At 41.1% G+C, this 14,627-nt stretch overlaps 1 protein-coding gene across 3 annotated transcripts in view; it reads right to left on the reverse strand.

The window, feature by feature from the left end:
- Positions 1-14,627, reverse strand: part of PRKCA (protein kinase C alpha) — a 119,297-nt gene that overhangs the window by 62,624 nt on the left and 42,046 nt on the right. For all 3 annotated transcript variants that reach the window (XM_085077339.1, XM_085077338.1, XM_085077340.1), the window contains exon 3: positions 7,936-8,018. In XM_085077339.1, the coding sequence (XP_084933465.1) occupies positions 7,936-8,018 (83 nt within the window). The remainder of the gene's footprint in view (positions 1-7,935; positions 8,019-14,627) is intronic.

Raw genomic sequence — 14,627 nt, forward strand, 5'->3', positions numbered from 1 at the left:
TAGAAAACTTTTCTAGAAAAAACCCCAAAACTGTGACAAAGAAACGAAGAACCTCCATAAACACCCCATGTATTTCTGCATGGCCTATATAACATAGATTTTCTATCTATTCTTGTGCCCTTCTGTTCTCAGCTCCCTCAAAGCTCAGTGCTGCAGTCAGGTTGCTTTTTATCCTATTTTTGGACAGGGTAGAGCAGAATTTGTATCCAACTCGACTCTACCAACACTCTGAGCTGCACCATTCCCTGGTGCTCTCTGAAATCTCTGTCCAATCCATCATCATTTGCTCCTCGTTCCAAAAATCAAACTGCAGCTGCAGCTGGGATTTTCCACATTTCCCACTGGAATGGCCAAAGTGCAGCTGAAAGATGGAGGGAAAAGGTTTTCATTCCTGTTCAGGTGTTTTTTCCCAATCTCTGGCACCACAAGGACAGAGAGGAATATTGACCTCCATAGGCTGCCAGTCTGTGATTCACAATTCACATCACTGGAATTAGACAGCAAATGCAACATTTAATGGTAATAAAGCAATTGGGTGGATAGGAGAAAAGGCTGTTTGCAGACCAAAGATGGATCTCTTCTCATCTTATTGTAACTTTTAGAAAAAAGAATGAAGACCTTTAGGTTCAGAAAATGCCTTTGCAAGAGGAGTTACACAGAAATCACTTCAAAAGTTATACTGCTTCTAGTAAGTTTAGATTTGAGGGTTTGTTTTTTATAAACTCTTTTTAATTAATGTCCCTGAAGTTAATGATTTGCTAGTATTCCATCAGTTCTTCAGTGCCAATAGGGTCTAACCTAAATAACTACAATAACCAGCTTTCAAAAAACTCCAAGTTTTGGGCTTTTTCCTTTTCTTTCTCGTTCTTTTTTTTTTTTTCTTTTCTAAAAAAGGAAAGAAGAGTAGCCAAAGCTATGCAGGCACTTCTCCTAACTATTTTTGTAGAGGCTTTTATCTCCTTTCTGGTCCATTCTCTGCTGGTCTGATGCTCCTGTTGCCATGGAAACAGACCTGAAGGTGCTTTGTTCCAGATTACAATGGTTTTCCCAACACAGAGACATTTCTTTGATGCCTCAGTTCAGCAGGTACCTTTCTCGTGGGGACAGCAGGGAAAAGGAATAAATCAATCTCTGCCTCTTCCACCTATTAAGTTCCCATTAGCAGAATTTATGATGTTCTTCTGCCTTTATTTTATGAGCTCAGCCAATGAGCAGTGCTCCTTCAAGGGCTGAGGTTCATTAATTACCCAGGCTGTGCTACAGGTAATTTATTTGCAAGGGAACAGCCAAAAATCAGATTATGAAGGGAATGATGACTGGCTTGGTGTTAACTCCAACAGGAGCAGCAGGATTTTGTTTTTCAAGCCCAGGTAATAAAACACCCTTGGTTTAAAATCTGTTCACCTCCAGTCTCATTAGGCTGCTAGAAAAATTGGATCAATTATGAAATGAGAGGATATTTGGTGCCAGGGATGACACTTAACACATCTTCCCTGAGACCACTGATCACTGCAGGGAAAATCCTACCTTTTCCAAAGGCTGGAGAAAAATCTGTGAACTGTTTGGATCTCTTCAAGTATTATCCCAATAATGGAGAATGAAAATGAACCAAAGGCAGAGCCCAGCAGTTCCCTGAGATGGGGACACTCTGGTGACACATTAAAATCACTTGGAGCATATGGGATCTGCAGTGCTTTTCAGAATTAGCCCACTTGTTTCATTCCAAATTAAGATTTAATCTAATTTTGGTGCAAGAGCTGCCACCTCACCAAACAGACAGTGCTAAAAATGATCAGAATTCTGCAAGGCTCTCCCTGTGGTCTGTCTGTGTCTCTTCTAGCTACTGAGTTCAGTGTGCCATAATCACTTTATTTTTATTTTTATTTTAAAGCCCACATAGTTGTGGGGGTGGAACCTGATAGAAATGCCTGTGGTGCATTTTACACATGATATCTCACGTAACAAAACAGATTATTAGTAATTCTTAGGCATTCTTCCCCCCTAAACCCAAATATCAGCACATTTGCACACAGTTTGAAGATTGACACAACAGACTTTTGCCAAGGGAAACACAAGCTGAGCAGGAAATAATGAAACTCAACCCAAATTGCACAAAACTCAATATATCCTTAACGACTGGAAAACAAGTGCTGTTGGAATTATGCCAACTTCAGTTTGGGGAGTTAGAAAGAATTTTAATGGTGAAAATCAGCACCCAGGATTTGCTGCAGCTCCTCTAGTTATTGCCACCAAAACTGCAGCCAATCCCCAGGATTTCTTTTTACTATTGGGAATAATTTAGCTGAGAGTTTTCCTTTCATAGTGCCTAGTTGTTCTGCAGTGCTAACTTGTGCAAATCATGGGTATCTTGAGGTTTACATTTCCTAACTCTCTCAGCAGAGCTCTGATTCTGTTCAGTGATTAACTCCTAGCAGCACCACCTATGTTGTATTGTGTATTGCACAGGAAATGTCTAGAAAGATAAATACCAAGTCTAGCTTTTGTCATACAGTCACTCAGCATTGGCAAAATAAAAAAAAAATACACTCTTTACAAATAAAAAGCTTTCAAAAGCTATGAACTTTCAAGGCTCAGAGGCTGTAATAAAAATTAAACTGCACTCCAGGCACAAAGTCCATGAGCTGAGGGGCTGAAGGGCTGCAGTGGAAGGTGAGAGCAAATGTTCCTTTGGAGTCACAGAAACCATGGATTTCCTGCCCTGGCTGCTCCAGAGAGGATCCACAGCTCCCTGCAGCACTGCAGGCAAAACTTCTCCATGCAGATGGACAGAGGCAGCTCTGAACTGCCTCACAGGGAAAGGGAAAGGGAAAGGGTGGGAATTACCAGCAGTTAGGAAAGTTCCTGAGCTGTTCCTTTGTAATTGAATTCTGCTGCTGCTGAGGATCACTCACTGCAGCTAAAAGCCATTCCAGCTGCAATAAAAGCAGCCTGTGCTCTAATTTGGGAATAAAGGTACAAGTGTTTTCTGGGGATGATTAATTCAAACCCATCCCAGCAGAGCTGCTGGAGGAGAGCTGAGCAGCTGCTGGCAAAGGAGGCACTGAGGTGAGCAGAGAGCTCTGCACAGCCAGGGAGGAGCAATTCCATGGAAATCCAGTGAATTCATGGAATTCCAACTCCATGAGCAGGAATCTCCTCCCAGTGCTGGAGGATGAGCTCAGTGTACTCAGACATGCAGAGCCCTCTGGGGCAGTTTTCCTTCTCTACTTTCTCTGCCTTCCATGAAAAGGAATCTCACCTCAGGAGTGATTCTGGTGAAACTGAAATTTCACTGTCAGTGTGACCACACTGTGTAATGAGCCATTGCCACACAGCACCATTGAAAAAATAATTAAAATATTAGAAAAACAAGCAAGTTGCCCCAACAATCAAATTTTAGGGCTTTGAGGTCAAAACCATAGCATGAAATCTCTATTTCTCCATAAAATACTTCAAACACTCTGCAGAGATTCAACAGTCAGGGTAACCACAAGAAAGAAAATGCTTATTTTTGTAAGAAAAATAACCTTGCAGTCCTGCAATTTTGTTTTAAAGTACTTATAATAAATAACATACAGCATAAAAATTTTCAGCTCCTTCAGTATCACTCCCTGCACTGACTGTAGTTATGTTGATTTTGTTGTCTGACTTGCTTGTGGGTGAAAGGGAGTGATAATATAGTAAGGAATATCATATTTGGACAAAAGTATATTTGTATTTAATTGTTTTATATTAAAAATATTAACTACAATCTCCATCTAATAATGCAAAGTCCTCATGATTAATAATTATCATAATTAGAAAGCACAGACATGCAAACACACTGAGTTGCTTTCTCAATCTGTAAACAGAGGTGACTTTATATTTTCTCTGTTTAGGGTATGCAACGAAAAAGTGATACATTTATACATCAGAGCTGTTTAAGAATCACTTCCAGAAATTCACCCAGGTTTGTTTCTGAGAGAACATTTTGGTTTACCTGGCAAGCAGTGAATTGTATCTCGCCAGATCTCCCTGCATTTGTGTGTCTTTTAGGATGAAGCAGGAAGGTTTTCATTTTAATCAAAAAGAAAATATTTCTGGGACAAGATTGTCCACTATTCCAAGTTCAGATTCACCACTAAAAACCTCCAAACCTTAGTGGCAAATGGTTGGACTTGATGATCTCAGAATTCCTTTGCACCTGAAATGATTCTGTAATATTTTATCAAGTTGTGTTTGTTGTTGCTTCAGTCTCAGGATGTCCAACACTTATCACAGTTTTTTTTCACTATAAAAACAACCAAAGGGTTAAAAGCAAATCAGACAAACCCTGCTGCTGCATTTCATTGTTCTTGGAAAAAGACTGCAAAGCTTTCTGATTAAAATCCCTTTTTAACTAGTTCTGCAGTAAATCTTAATGCTGTGCTTCCACTTACTGCCTTTGCTTTCCATGAGTTTGGTTTTGTTTTTTTAATTCCCTAGGCCAGTCAAGCAACTCTCTTTTTCCACTCTGAAATCAGCCTCCTACATGTAAATATGATCTAGAAACATGATTAAATGCCAGTGGGGGAAATAAAATGGAACAAGGAGAAAAAAAAAAAAAAAAAAAAATTCAGCATTTCCTGGAACTGAACAGAAAAAGAAATCTGCTCAAGACACCCAAACCCTCCAGGGCAGAGCAATTATATTAATTTATTCTGTCTGAGCACAGAGGTGATTCTTCAAATCATTTCCCTCAGAGCCTCAGCCATGCAAGGAGCAGTGGAACAGCAGTAAATGTGGATTTCAGCTCTGCCCCAAAGCCCGAGGCAGAACCCAACCCACTGCAAGGAAAACAGAGCTGATCCAGGACCAGGAGCTCTGAGCTGCTGTGCACCCAAAGTCTGACAAATCCTACTGAAAACCATGAGACAGTCAAGCATTATTTTAAATTATTGCTTGGGGGGTTTAAAATTATATGTAGCTTGTAATTAGGAGCATTTCATATATATATATATATAAAAATAGATCTATAAATATATATTTTATATATATATAAGTATATAAATATAAAAATAGATATAAATATATCTATATAGATATAAAATATATAAAATATATAAATATATATAAAATATATAAATATATATAAATATAATATATATAAATATATATAAATATATATAAATATATAAAAAAGACACCTTCTGGTCACTGCATTCCATTAACAAAGAAGACAAATATTTAACTCAATTTTCAAGAAACTTGACCAATTATTATATAACATTAAACATTATATAAATAATATTTATACATTTATATTATCGTAATGTTAAATACTACTACGAATATTAAATATCATTCTATCAATATCAAACACATTCCAGCACAGCTCATGACAGCAGCTCCATTTTTGAGGCTGCTCTTACATCCTCACACTGATTCAGCCACGTTTTAAGAATTTCATCACTGAGCCCAAGCAGTCTGAAGGACATTTCCCAAGCCAAGAGCTGCTGCTCTCTGGGCTCTGCAGGCAGCAGCTCAGCTCTCAGCAGCATCTCCAGGAACAGGAGCTGAAGGATTGCTGTGCAGCCCAGAGAGCTCTGGGCAGCAGGAGCAGAGCTGCTCTGTGCTCAGCCTCAGAGCTGCCAGCAGTGAGCAAACATCCATTTTTGACTGGGACTCTTGATTTCCCTGCAGCAGGACATTGCTCCCCAGACTGCACACTGCAAGGAGGTTCACTTGGTTCTGAGTGTTCTTTTCCTTTTGGCTCAGACTCAGAGCCTTTCAGCCTCACATCCCAGCTGCTCTGAGCCAAACAGACACTGCTCAGCTCAAGCTTTCCTCTTCCCCACACACCTTTATTGAGCCATTATTTCGGGTAATAAAACCCATTAATTTCCCTTTTTGCAGCACTAGAAATGCTGCAGTGAATGACAGTGCTGTGCAATGGGACAGTCCCATGGTTGGGGTGCTCAGGGCTGTTCCCCAGCTCAGGAGTCACCTCAGGAAATATTTGGCTGAGAAAAGTGTCCTGCCATGGAGGGGTGCAGTGGGATGAGCTTTAAGGCTCTTCCAACCCAAACCACCCTTGGTTCTGTGATTGTTAAATGAAACAAACTGAACTGACAATTACTCTAATGATGTATTTGCAAGGACTGCCCCATTTATATTACAATTATTTATATTAAAAGCACAGGGCATAATAATTTAACATTATTCTGATGCACAATAGTTATTATTACAATCATAGCTCTGGAAAATTAATTTTATTAATGACAATATCACTCTTAGGATTAATGGAAAGGTTACACTGGAGCATTTGAGTACACAAATTAATTGTGCACCTGCACAAAGTAATTTAGAAAAGGGTGTTTTAGTATTTAAAAATCTGCTAAATGTTATGATAAGCTTTATAGCACACAACATTTCAGAACAAAGCTTGTAGCAATTGGGACAGGAATGAGTTGCTGAATTGTGAAAGGGTTGAAATTATAGTCAAACATTTCAGCAAATTAAAGTATAATATTCTACAATCCTCTTTGTGTAATAGTGCCCACTAATGTAGCACAATTTTAATAAAACATATTTATTTTCTGATTGCTTTTAATCTTGAAAGTGTTTTTGAGCTACTGCTGCTGTGTAAATATTGAAAATGATCCTTTGGTAACCCAAATGCAGAAATGAGGCATTAGGCTGATTTATTTCATCACCAAGGCCAAAAAACCTGAACCACAAAATGCAGTCAGCAATATTAAAGAAAACAGCAATTTTCAGCAAAGGAAAGGTATGAAGAGAAATTTGGGTTTCTCACTCTTGCCCTAGTGATTGTTTCAATGTAAACTCTGTATCAGCCAAACAAGAGATACTGAACAAGGTAATTACATTCTCAACTTCAGCATTTTCCTTCTGCACCTAAATATCGTTTACTTGAAATGCTTAAAAATTGAACTTCTAAAAATTCTTCTCAGTTCTTCAACATTCCCCCCATATTTAAATTTAAAAATGAGAGAACTTTTTAATATCTGAAATTTTCCAAGACCCCTTGTGGCTTCTGCCCATAGATTGTTCACTGACCTCCTGGCTGGCATTCTGAAACAATTCATGAGGAGCTCATTAAAACCTTGCAAGAAAATTCTTCTGGAGCATTTTATCAGAGCAGATAATAGCCTTCAATCTAGACCATGAATATGTTATAAGAAAAAAAAAACAAAACAGAGCCATTCAGACAAAGAACACTTGGAATGTATTGTTCCCATAAGCAGATGTTAAATTACTTCACTGTAAAGTGGGATTTATAAAACACAGAGAAATGTTATTTTCATGCGAACAAATGAGATTGGTTTGTTATTTCAGCAGGGTGACACAAAGATTCTGCACATGTGTCTCACCACCCAGGCAGATGTGCTGAGAGCAAAAACTGGTTGTTGACCAAAAAATGCTGTGTGGCTGCAGAAAACTGCCAGGGCAGGAGGGGTTGGGTGGATCCAGACTGCTAGACTAGCTCAAACATGAAAATAAAATAAAAACCCAATAAGCCAGCTGGCTCAGGATTAAACTGTCATTTAATTGGAGCTACAGATGCTTGTGTGCAGAGAGACAAGGACCAGAGACAGCTCAAGAGATACTCTTGGAGATAAGGGAGATACAAAGGAAGCTCAGAGAAAGCTTCAGCTTTTCTGGGAATTGTTAGCATCAAATGCATCCAGCATGCAGCAAAGAGAAATGAAATGCTGACTTCATGGCTGGTAAACGCCTCAGGGCTGTCACGTTCCCAGGATATTGTTCTTGGTTACACACTCAGTCTTGCTTTCCTTATCAAAAATAGATCTCTCTGTCCATAAACATTCGCTTCAGAGCTGTTCCAACTCAATTATCTGTCATGAAGAGCCTATTGATCCTGTTTGCAATCCATGCCATGGGTGGAACAGCACAAAGCTGGGCAAACAGAGTGTGAAATGTCACAGTACTCACATCAGTGTCAGGTCCCTTGTCAGCCCCAGGACACGAGAAGGTGACGAATTCATGGCACCTCTTGTGAACCACGAAACAGCAAACTGGAAAAAAGAGAAAAGGACAGTTAGAATGGCAGAGGTTTCATGGGTTTGGTTTGGTTGGCTTGTTGTTGTTTGTTTTTTGGGTTTTTGCTTGTTTGTCTGGTTGGTTTTTTTGATAACAAATATAAATACAGAGGAAATAAAAGTTACAGTCACACATTTCACCTAGAAGATGATGAAAGCAAGCAGAGCCCCATGTTCAATAAAGCTGCAAGACATCAAGCAAGCACTGTGATTAAAGAGGAGATAAGCATTCACATCTAAAAGCCAAGAGACTCCACACAATGATAAATCTTTCATGCTGAATGCAGCCCACAGGGCTCAGATCCAGTGTGGGATGAGCAATTCCACGAAGCAATTCCACATTTCCTGACTCCAAACCCCTCTCTGTCACAGAACTGTCAATGAGCATCCAGCAGGAGCAGGGAGCAATGTTCAGCTGGGATGAAATCCATCCTTGGGTGGGATTTGCTCCCTGCCCACCCTGGGCAGATCTCCTTGAAGACACAAAGTCTCTCCCAGTGAATTATTTCTGTGAAGGACCAGGCTGGGAGTGAAGCTGCAGAGAACAAAATGTTCTCATATTGCAGGATGGCAGGAGCTAATGGGCACAGAAAATTAGCTCCTGATTGCAGTATGAATCCCATCTAAAATTTATGAATGATCTGAAAGAACTTTTTCTTTCAGGGGTAAAAAAGCTCCTGTCATGGGATTGAGGCCATGGGTTGTCACACAGGTCCCTCCAAACCACAGAAAAGGAACAATTTGCTCCAGGGTGCTTACTTTAAAACTCAGTATTTCAGCTTTTCACCCCCACTAAGGGTTATTTCATGATAGTAAAGTTAGCTCAGATATTTTGAAATTGGTCCACATTTCAGCGAAACAGACAATGAAGATTTGAGATTGAAAAAATCTTGTCATAAACACTGTGCCATCAAGCAGTGAGTTGGGAGATTGTAATGAAATGATTTTAAAGTAATTCACTGTTTACAGATAATGCATTGTCTGTATGCTTGAAGTTTTGCACTTCCAACACAGAAAAATACACTATTTCCCAAATCTAAAGAATAAAATAGATTTGAATTGCTTGGCAATTGGGAACGTTGAATTTCCTCAGCTTCAGGGGAAGCCACATTAAATCACCTGAATGGTTCTAAAGAGCTCATTGCATGAGGCAACTTTACCACTTCTCCTTCCCATTTTAACAGAAATGAATTGATTTCATGCATAACCAGTGCAGAAGCTGTGAGCAAGTGCTCAGAGCAGACACAGCCCTGATCCCAGAAACGCCAGCCTGGCCCCTTTCCCATCCCCAAGTCACCTGTGTGCCTTTAGGGAGGTTTTATCACCCTTCCCTCTCTCCCCAGCTATTTCTCATCCCATCCCATGCAGCAGTTCTTTCCAACTGCTCTGTTTCTGGCACATGTTTGCTCTTTGGGCAAAGGGAACGAGGTGAGAATGGGAATGAAAGGGAATGAGGTGAGCTTTGCTCCACTGATTCCAGATCAGCTCTGCCTCTGCCTGCTGCCCACTTGCTTGTCTGGTTTGTTAATCAACAGCAGTCCCAGAGAATCCTGCAATTATCATCCTGAGGGTTTATTTTCTACCAACTGGAAGATCACTAAGTGGCAATTACCATGAATATTACTTGCAGCTGAGTCATGTTTTACTTTCAGGTTGTATTTTTGGTTCCGAACCTTCCAGTCTTGAAGGGAATAGACTGATTTGTGTTTTCAGGAACAAATCATATGCAAGGAAATTAAAAAAAAAAAAAATCTTGGTACATCCTTCAGAAAACAAAGACGTTAATGAGTTACTTTTGTAAAAATTGGAAAATATAATGTGATAGTCTATGCAAAGATCTTAGGAATATCTGGAGAACTTATAGAACGGAGCTGCTTCCCCAGTGCCTGCCATCCCAATGAGGAGCTTGAGCTCTGTTTTTATTCAGCAATGGGTGGAGGAAAACTGCATATTTGGCTCCTATTTTGGGCAGGATTTCTGAAGCACCACAGTCCCATCCTGTCTCTGAGCTGACAGCCTCTCAGAGTGGTGAGGAGTTCATCCAAGGATGTCACCCTTGTTTTGGATGGGTTTAGCATGGAGATGAAGGTGTGGGAAGGGGAGAGGCTGTTGGCTCCAACCTGTGACCTTCAGTGGGAACTTCCCTGGAAATGATGCTCCTCACTGCAATGGAAACCACAACTCCCTGCCAGGGTAAGCAAACCAGAGAGTTTGTCCTTCTGGCCTTGGGGCTTCACCTCAAAACTGCACCATGGCTTTGTCTATGGTGACCACTGACCTCTTAAACCTGAATTTGTGCTCAGCCTGAGAACAGACTGGCTGATGTGGGCAACTGAGCAGGGGCAGAGTTGATCTTTGTGCTCATTTCCCATTGGGAATGGGTGATTCCTCCCCATTCCTCCTGAACAGGTGATCCAGAAGCACCAGAGCTGCCTCACCTTTGGACAATACTCAGAGGAGAACCCAACAGTTCAACACAGAAATAAACAATGCAACAAGCAACTCTCATGGAATGATAAAATCGAGGGGAAAAGGACAAGTGTGAACTGAAATCCATCTGACAGCCATCATTGCCATACATAATATTTAAAATCCAAATTTTCACATTGAAATCCAGCCATTGGAGTGTATTTTAGCATTAGTTTTTAGCCTTTTCTTCATTTCAGAGATCTGAAGAACGCATGTAAAAATCTCCTTGGTTCAGCTGAGTGCAAACTAAGTGTCATCTGCTTAAAATAACATGTCACCATTTTTTTTTAGGCACGGAGATGAAAAATAACCTCTCACTTGTTACTTGTTTTGAAAAGATGTTAAGAGCTTCACATCACTTATTGCAGCTGTTAAGAAGTCACATTATGTTCACCACCTTCGTGTAATGAAAGTTGTATTACACTGCTCTGCAGAGGCTGCCAGGGAATTTGTTCCTTCACATTTCCCCAGAGCTGAAGGGAGCTGGCACACCATGCAGAGCAGCTCGAGAGCAAAGTGGCATCTCGAGGCTGACAGCTGAAATTAAAAAGGAAATTATTGAGGTATTTTCATGTTTTGACAGCGTGCTTTTGAGCTGTGGTGTATATACAGAGTGTGGCTGTGAGATGCTGGACTCGCTGGAGCCAAAGGGAGGAGAGCAGGGAGGGATGGAGAGAACCAAACAGGCCCTGTGCTGCAGAACCAGACCTGGCAAGGGACACCTCCTGCTGCTCCTGCCCTCTGCCCTCCCAGAGAGCACAGAATGCCAACTGGCAGCACAAAACAAGAAGGAACCTGGTCAGGAGCTCTGAGGAGCACTCAGGGCATTGTCAGGGCAAAGGAGCTGAAGGTGCTCAGCATGGCTTGGGATTTATGGCACCTGATGGAGAACAATCCATTCCACCCAAGCTCTCCTGGCCAGGCACAGTGCTGAGAAAACTTAATTAATAATACAGATCTATATTGTCATCACTTCGAGCTACAAACCTCCACTGTAAATTTCCAGCTTTATTCCAAATTACGTGGAGTGGAACAATTGTTGTGATTTACTGTCAGGGGAGAGCTCTCTGCTCAGAAACACTGCTGCTCTCTGCTCAGAAACACTGCTGCTGGTGGCTTTCCTACCAGACACAGATGGATGAGAGCAACGGGAGGGATTGCCACCATCAATAACAGCAATAGAACAACATTCTCTATTAGATGAAGTATGAAGAAGAAGAGCCATTGCTGAGCCCACACATCCCTGAGCCATATGTCTGAAGAGCTCCTCAACCACAAGCATTCCAAAGAACAAGGGGAAAAATATCAGGACAATAGTCACATGCTTTACAATTGAGAATTATTTTAAAAGTTCAGCTGAATTATTTTTGTTTTAAATCCCTTGTAAACTCCCACTTTTGGAAGAGAAAGAACAGGTTAGATGGAGCTTTTCCATTAGATATAAATAGTTCTACTACACCACTGTATTTATTTATTTAGTAAAACAAATTAAGCTGCAAACCTAAAGGGTGGAGAGAATATATTTGCCAGAGAGTTCAACTGAACTGCCAGTTATCCTCTACAGAGAAATCAGTGAGGCTTTTTCAAGTCATCTTTGACTCATTTTTGTAATCATACAACGATTAATGTTGAGAAAGATCACCAGGACCACCAAGCCTAATCTTTGAACAAATCCCAGCCTTCCCACACATCCCCAAGTGCCCATGGCCAGGACTCCTCAACTGCTGAATTTATGACATCTTACCCACTGTGAAAATCCCACACTTTCCATCCCAAGCAGCCCAGAGCTGTGGCTCTGCTCACATGGCATTATTAGGTTTCCAGCACTGATTCTTCCAAAGGAACAGCACTGGAGCTCACTGGCAGCAGCAGGGGAATACCTGTGAGCACCCAGGATTTGGGTTTGGGTTCCTGGTTTGGCTTTTCAACAAGAATTGATTCTGAGCTGCACCAAGGAGTCACCAGGAGCACAAAAAGCACCAAATCCTCTCCCTGGGCTGCTCTCACTCCACTCCAGGATCTCTCAGCAGACAGAAGCTCAGAGTCATTGCTCTGCTGCTCTCTCACACCCTCTGCATTCTCCCTGAGGCCACAGGATTTCCCCCAGGGGTTCATTGCAGGGGCTGCCCTGGGCTCTCTGCACAACACCAAGGGATGAATGAATGAATGAATGGATGAATGTGGCACATGGCATGTGTTGGATCATCCTGAGAGTAAATACAGCAATTCCAGTAAACAGAAATAGGGCAAGACTTCAAAATAGACAAACCAGTTAAATGCTGACTACATTTGTTAGTTAAGTAAGTACTGTTTAAATAAATTTACTAGGAATAGATAAACAAGGAGAGTAGCAATTAAGATATATGGTAGAGCAATATTTGTCTTTCTTCTCTTCTGAACATACTATAACTTGTAAAAATAGAATGCAAATCCCTTTTATATTGAATATAAACAAGACTGTGGATTATAGAGCAAACACAAGTCACAAGCAGCCCTACCTTTGACTGCTACTGACACACTGAATCCACTGAGAATTTTTAAAAATGAAATTAGCCTAACTTTTCCAACATATGTCATTTATAACACAGCAGCTGCTTTCCTGCCAGTGTCTCACCCCATCCAGCAGGCAGAGCTGTGCCAGGAGAGCAGCCAGGCTAACACTTCAGCTGCACCTGCAACCTTCCCCTTGGCATTTCCCACTCTCTGGCTAAGGCAGAGCTCAGCGAGACACAGTCTGCCCCAGGCTGAGGTGTTTGCAGGGAAAACATCTCTGCCATCACCTCACCCTGTTCCTAAGCTCCTTAAAGCTCTTTGTAACCCCCGAGTCACTCAGCAGCTCCCAGCACTACTCTGTGCAGTGCTGCACATTCCCTGTGCCATGAACTGCCCTTGTTTGCTTTGTGGTTTCTGCAAAACCCAAACTGCCTCCTCCAAACCTACCCTGGAGCCACGGGAGAGAAACACCTTCAATCAATATTGATCAATTAGGGCTGATTCCTATTTCTAGAGCTCTGAGTCTACCTGCTAATAATTGTTCTGCCTAATCCCAAGTTCATACCTCTGGCCTTGCTGCAGGTTTTCTGTTTGGTTGAGTTCAGTTGGACAAATAAAAAATTGCATGGAGGACAGAAATACAACCACTGTAAACTCTGCTGTTAATTTGATTTATTTATTTATTTATAATTTGAGAGAAAGTAACAGTTAACTGCAGCAGTATCTCATTTGTGAGAAAGGATTACACAGGATTGTCTGGACACTCTTAACTCGTCAGGTCATTAACTCCTTTCCTCTGAGCAGCAGACAGATGGGGTCTGTGCTGAGCTGCCTTTGCAGGATCTGCAGCAGTGTGCAAACCCAGTCTGTGTGCTGGCAGGGAGTGCAAACACATCCACATTTACCCAAACAGCTCTGGCAGACCTGGCAGCACCGTGGGGTAAAATGATAAATATACACCTGTGCATTTGAAATTATAAATGTGCACCTAACACATCTTGAACTGGTTGGGATTTAGTAAAAATACCTCACCTAATATATTCAGATCTGTCTGAATACTATATTCAGATACATATTATAGCAGAATTGTCGTTTCTGCCTTCCATTACAGGAAAAAGAAGGTATATGATACTGTTTGTTCTGATTAAACTGCAGTGTGATATTTGCAAAACTGAGGAAGAGTTTGAAAGTATTAAAGGATTTAATGTAATTTGAAATATTCAGCACTGTTTCAATCTCCTTGTTAATTATATACTTTTTGAGACAGAGATCACTGTTTCTATGTAAAGCCCTTGCTAAAATTTCACAAAACCATTAATCTCCCTGCTCTGAGGTGTCCCACTTTATAAATGAAGAACAACCCAGAAATCACCTATCAAAACCGGTGCTGAAATAGCTATTTTGAGAACTTGTACCAACAAGAAAGGTGACCCACAGCCACAGCCTTTCCCCATCCCTTCTGCACTTCGAATTCAGCCCATCTGAAGAAGCTGCTAACCTGCTTTCTGCCATTCACACCCCCTCTGGGCTGAGCACAGCCAGGAGCAGCACAGCTCTGCCAATTAAAGAACCAACACAATAGAGAGGCCAGAGCTGCTGGCTGGGAATGCTGAGCAGGAGCTG

Source organism: Lichenostomus cassidix, chromosome 18 (genome assembly GCF_008360975.1).
Source record: "Lichenostomus cassidix isolate B80296 chromosome 18, HeHo_3.0, whole genome shotgun sequence".
Lineage (NCBI taxonomy): Eukaryota > Metazoa > Chordata > Aves > Passeriformes > Meliphagidae > Lichenostomus > Lichenostomus cassidix.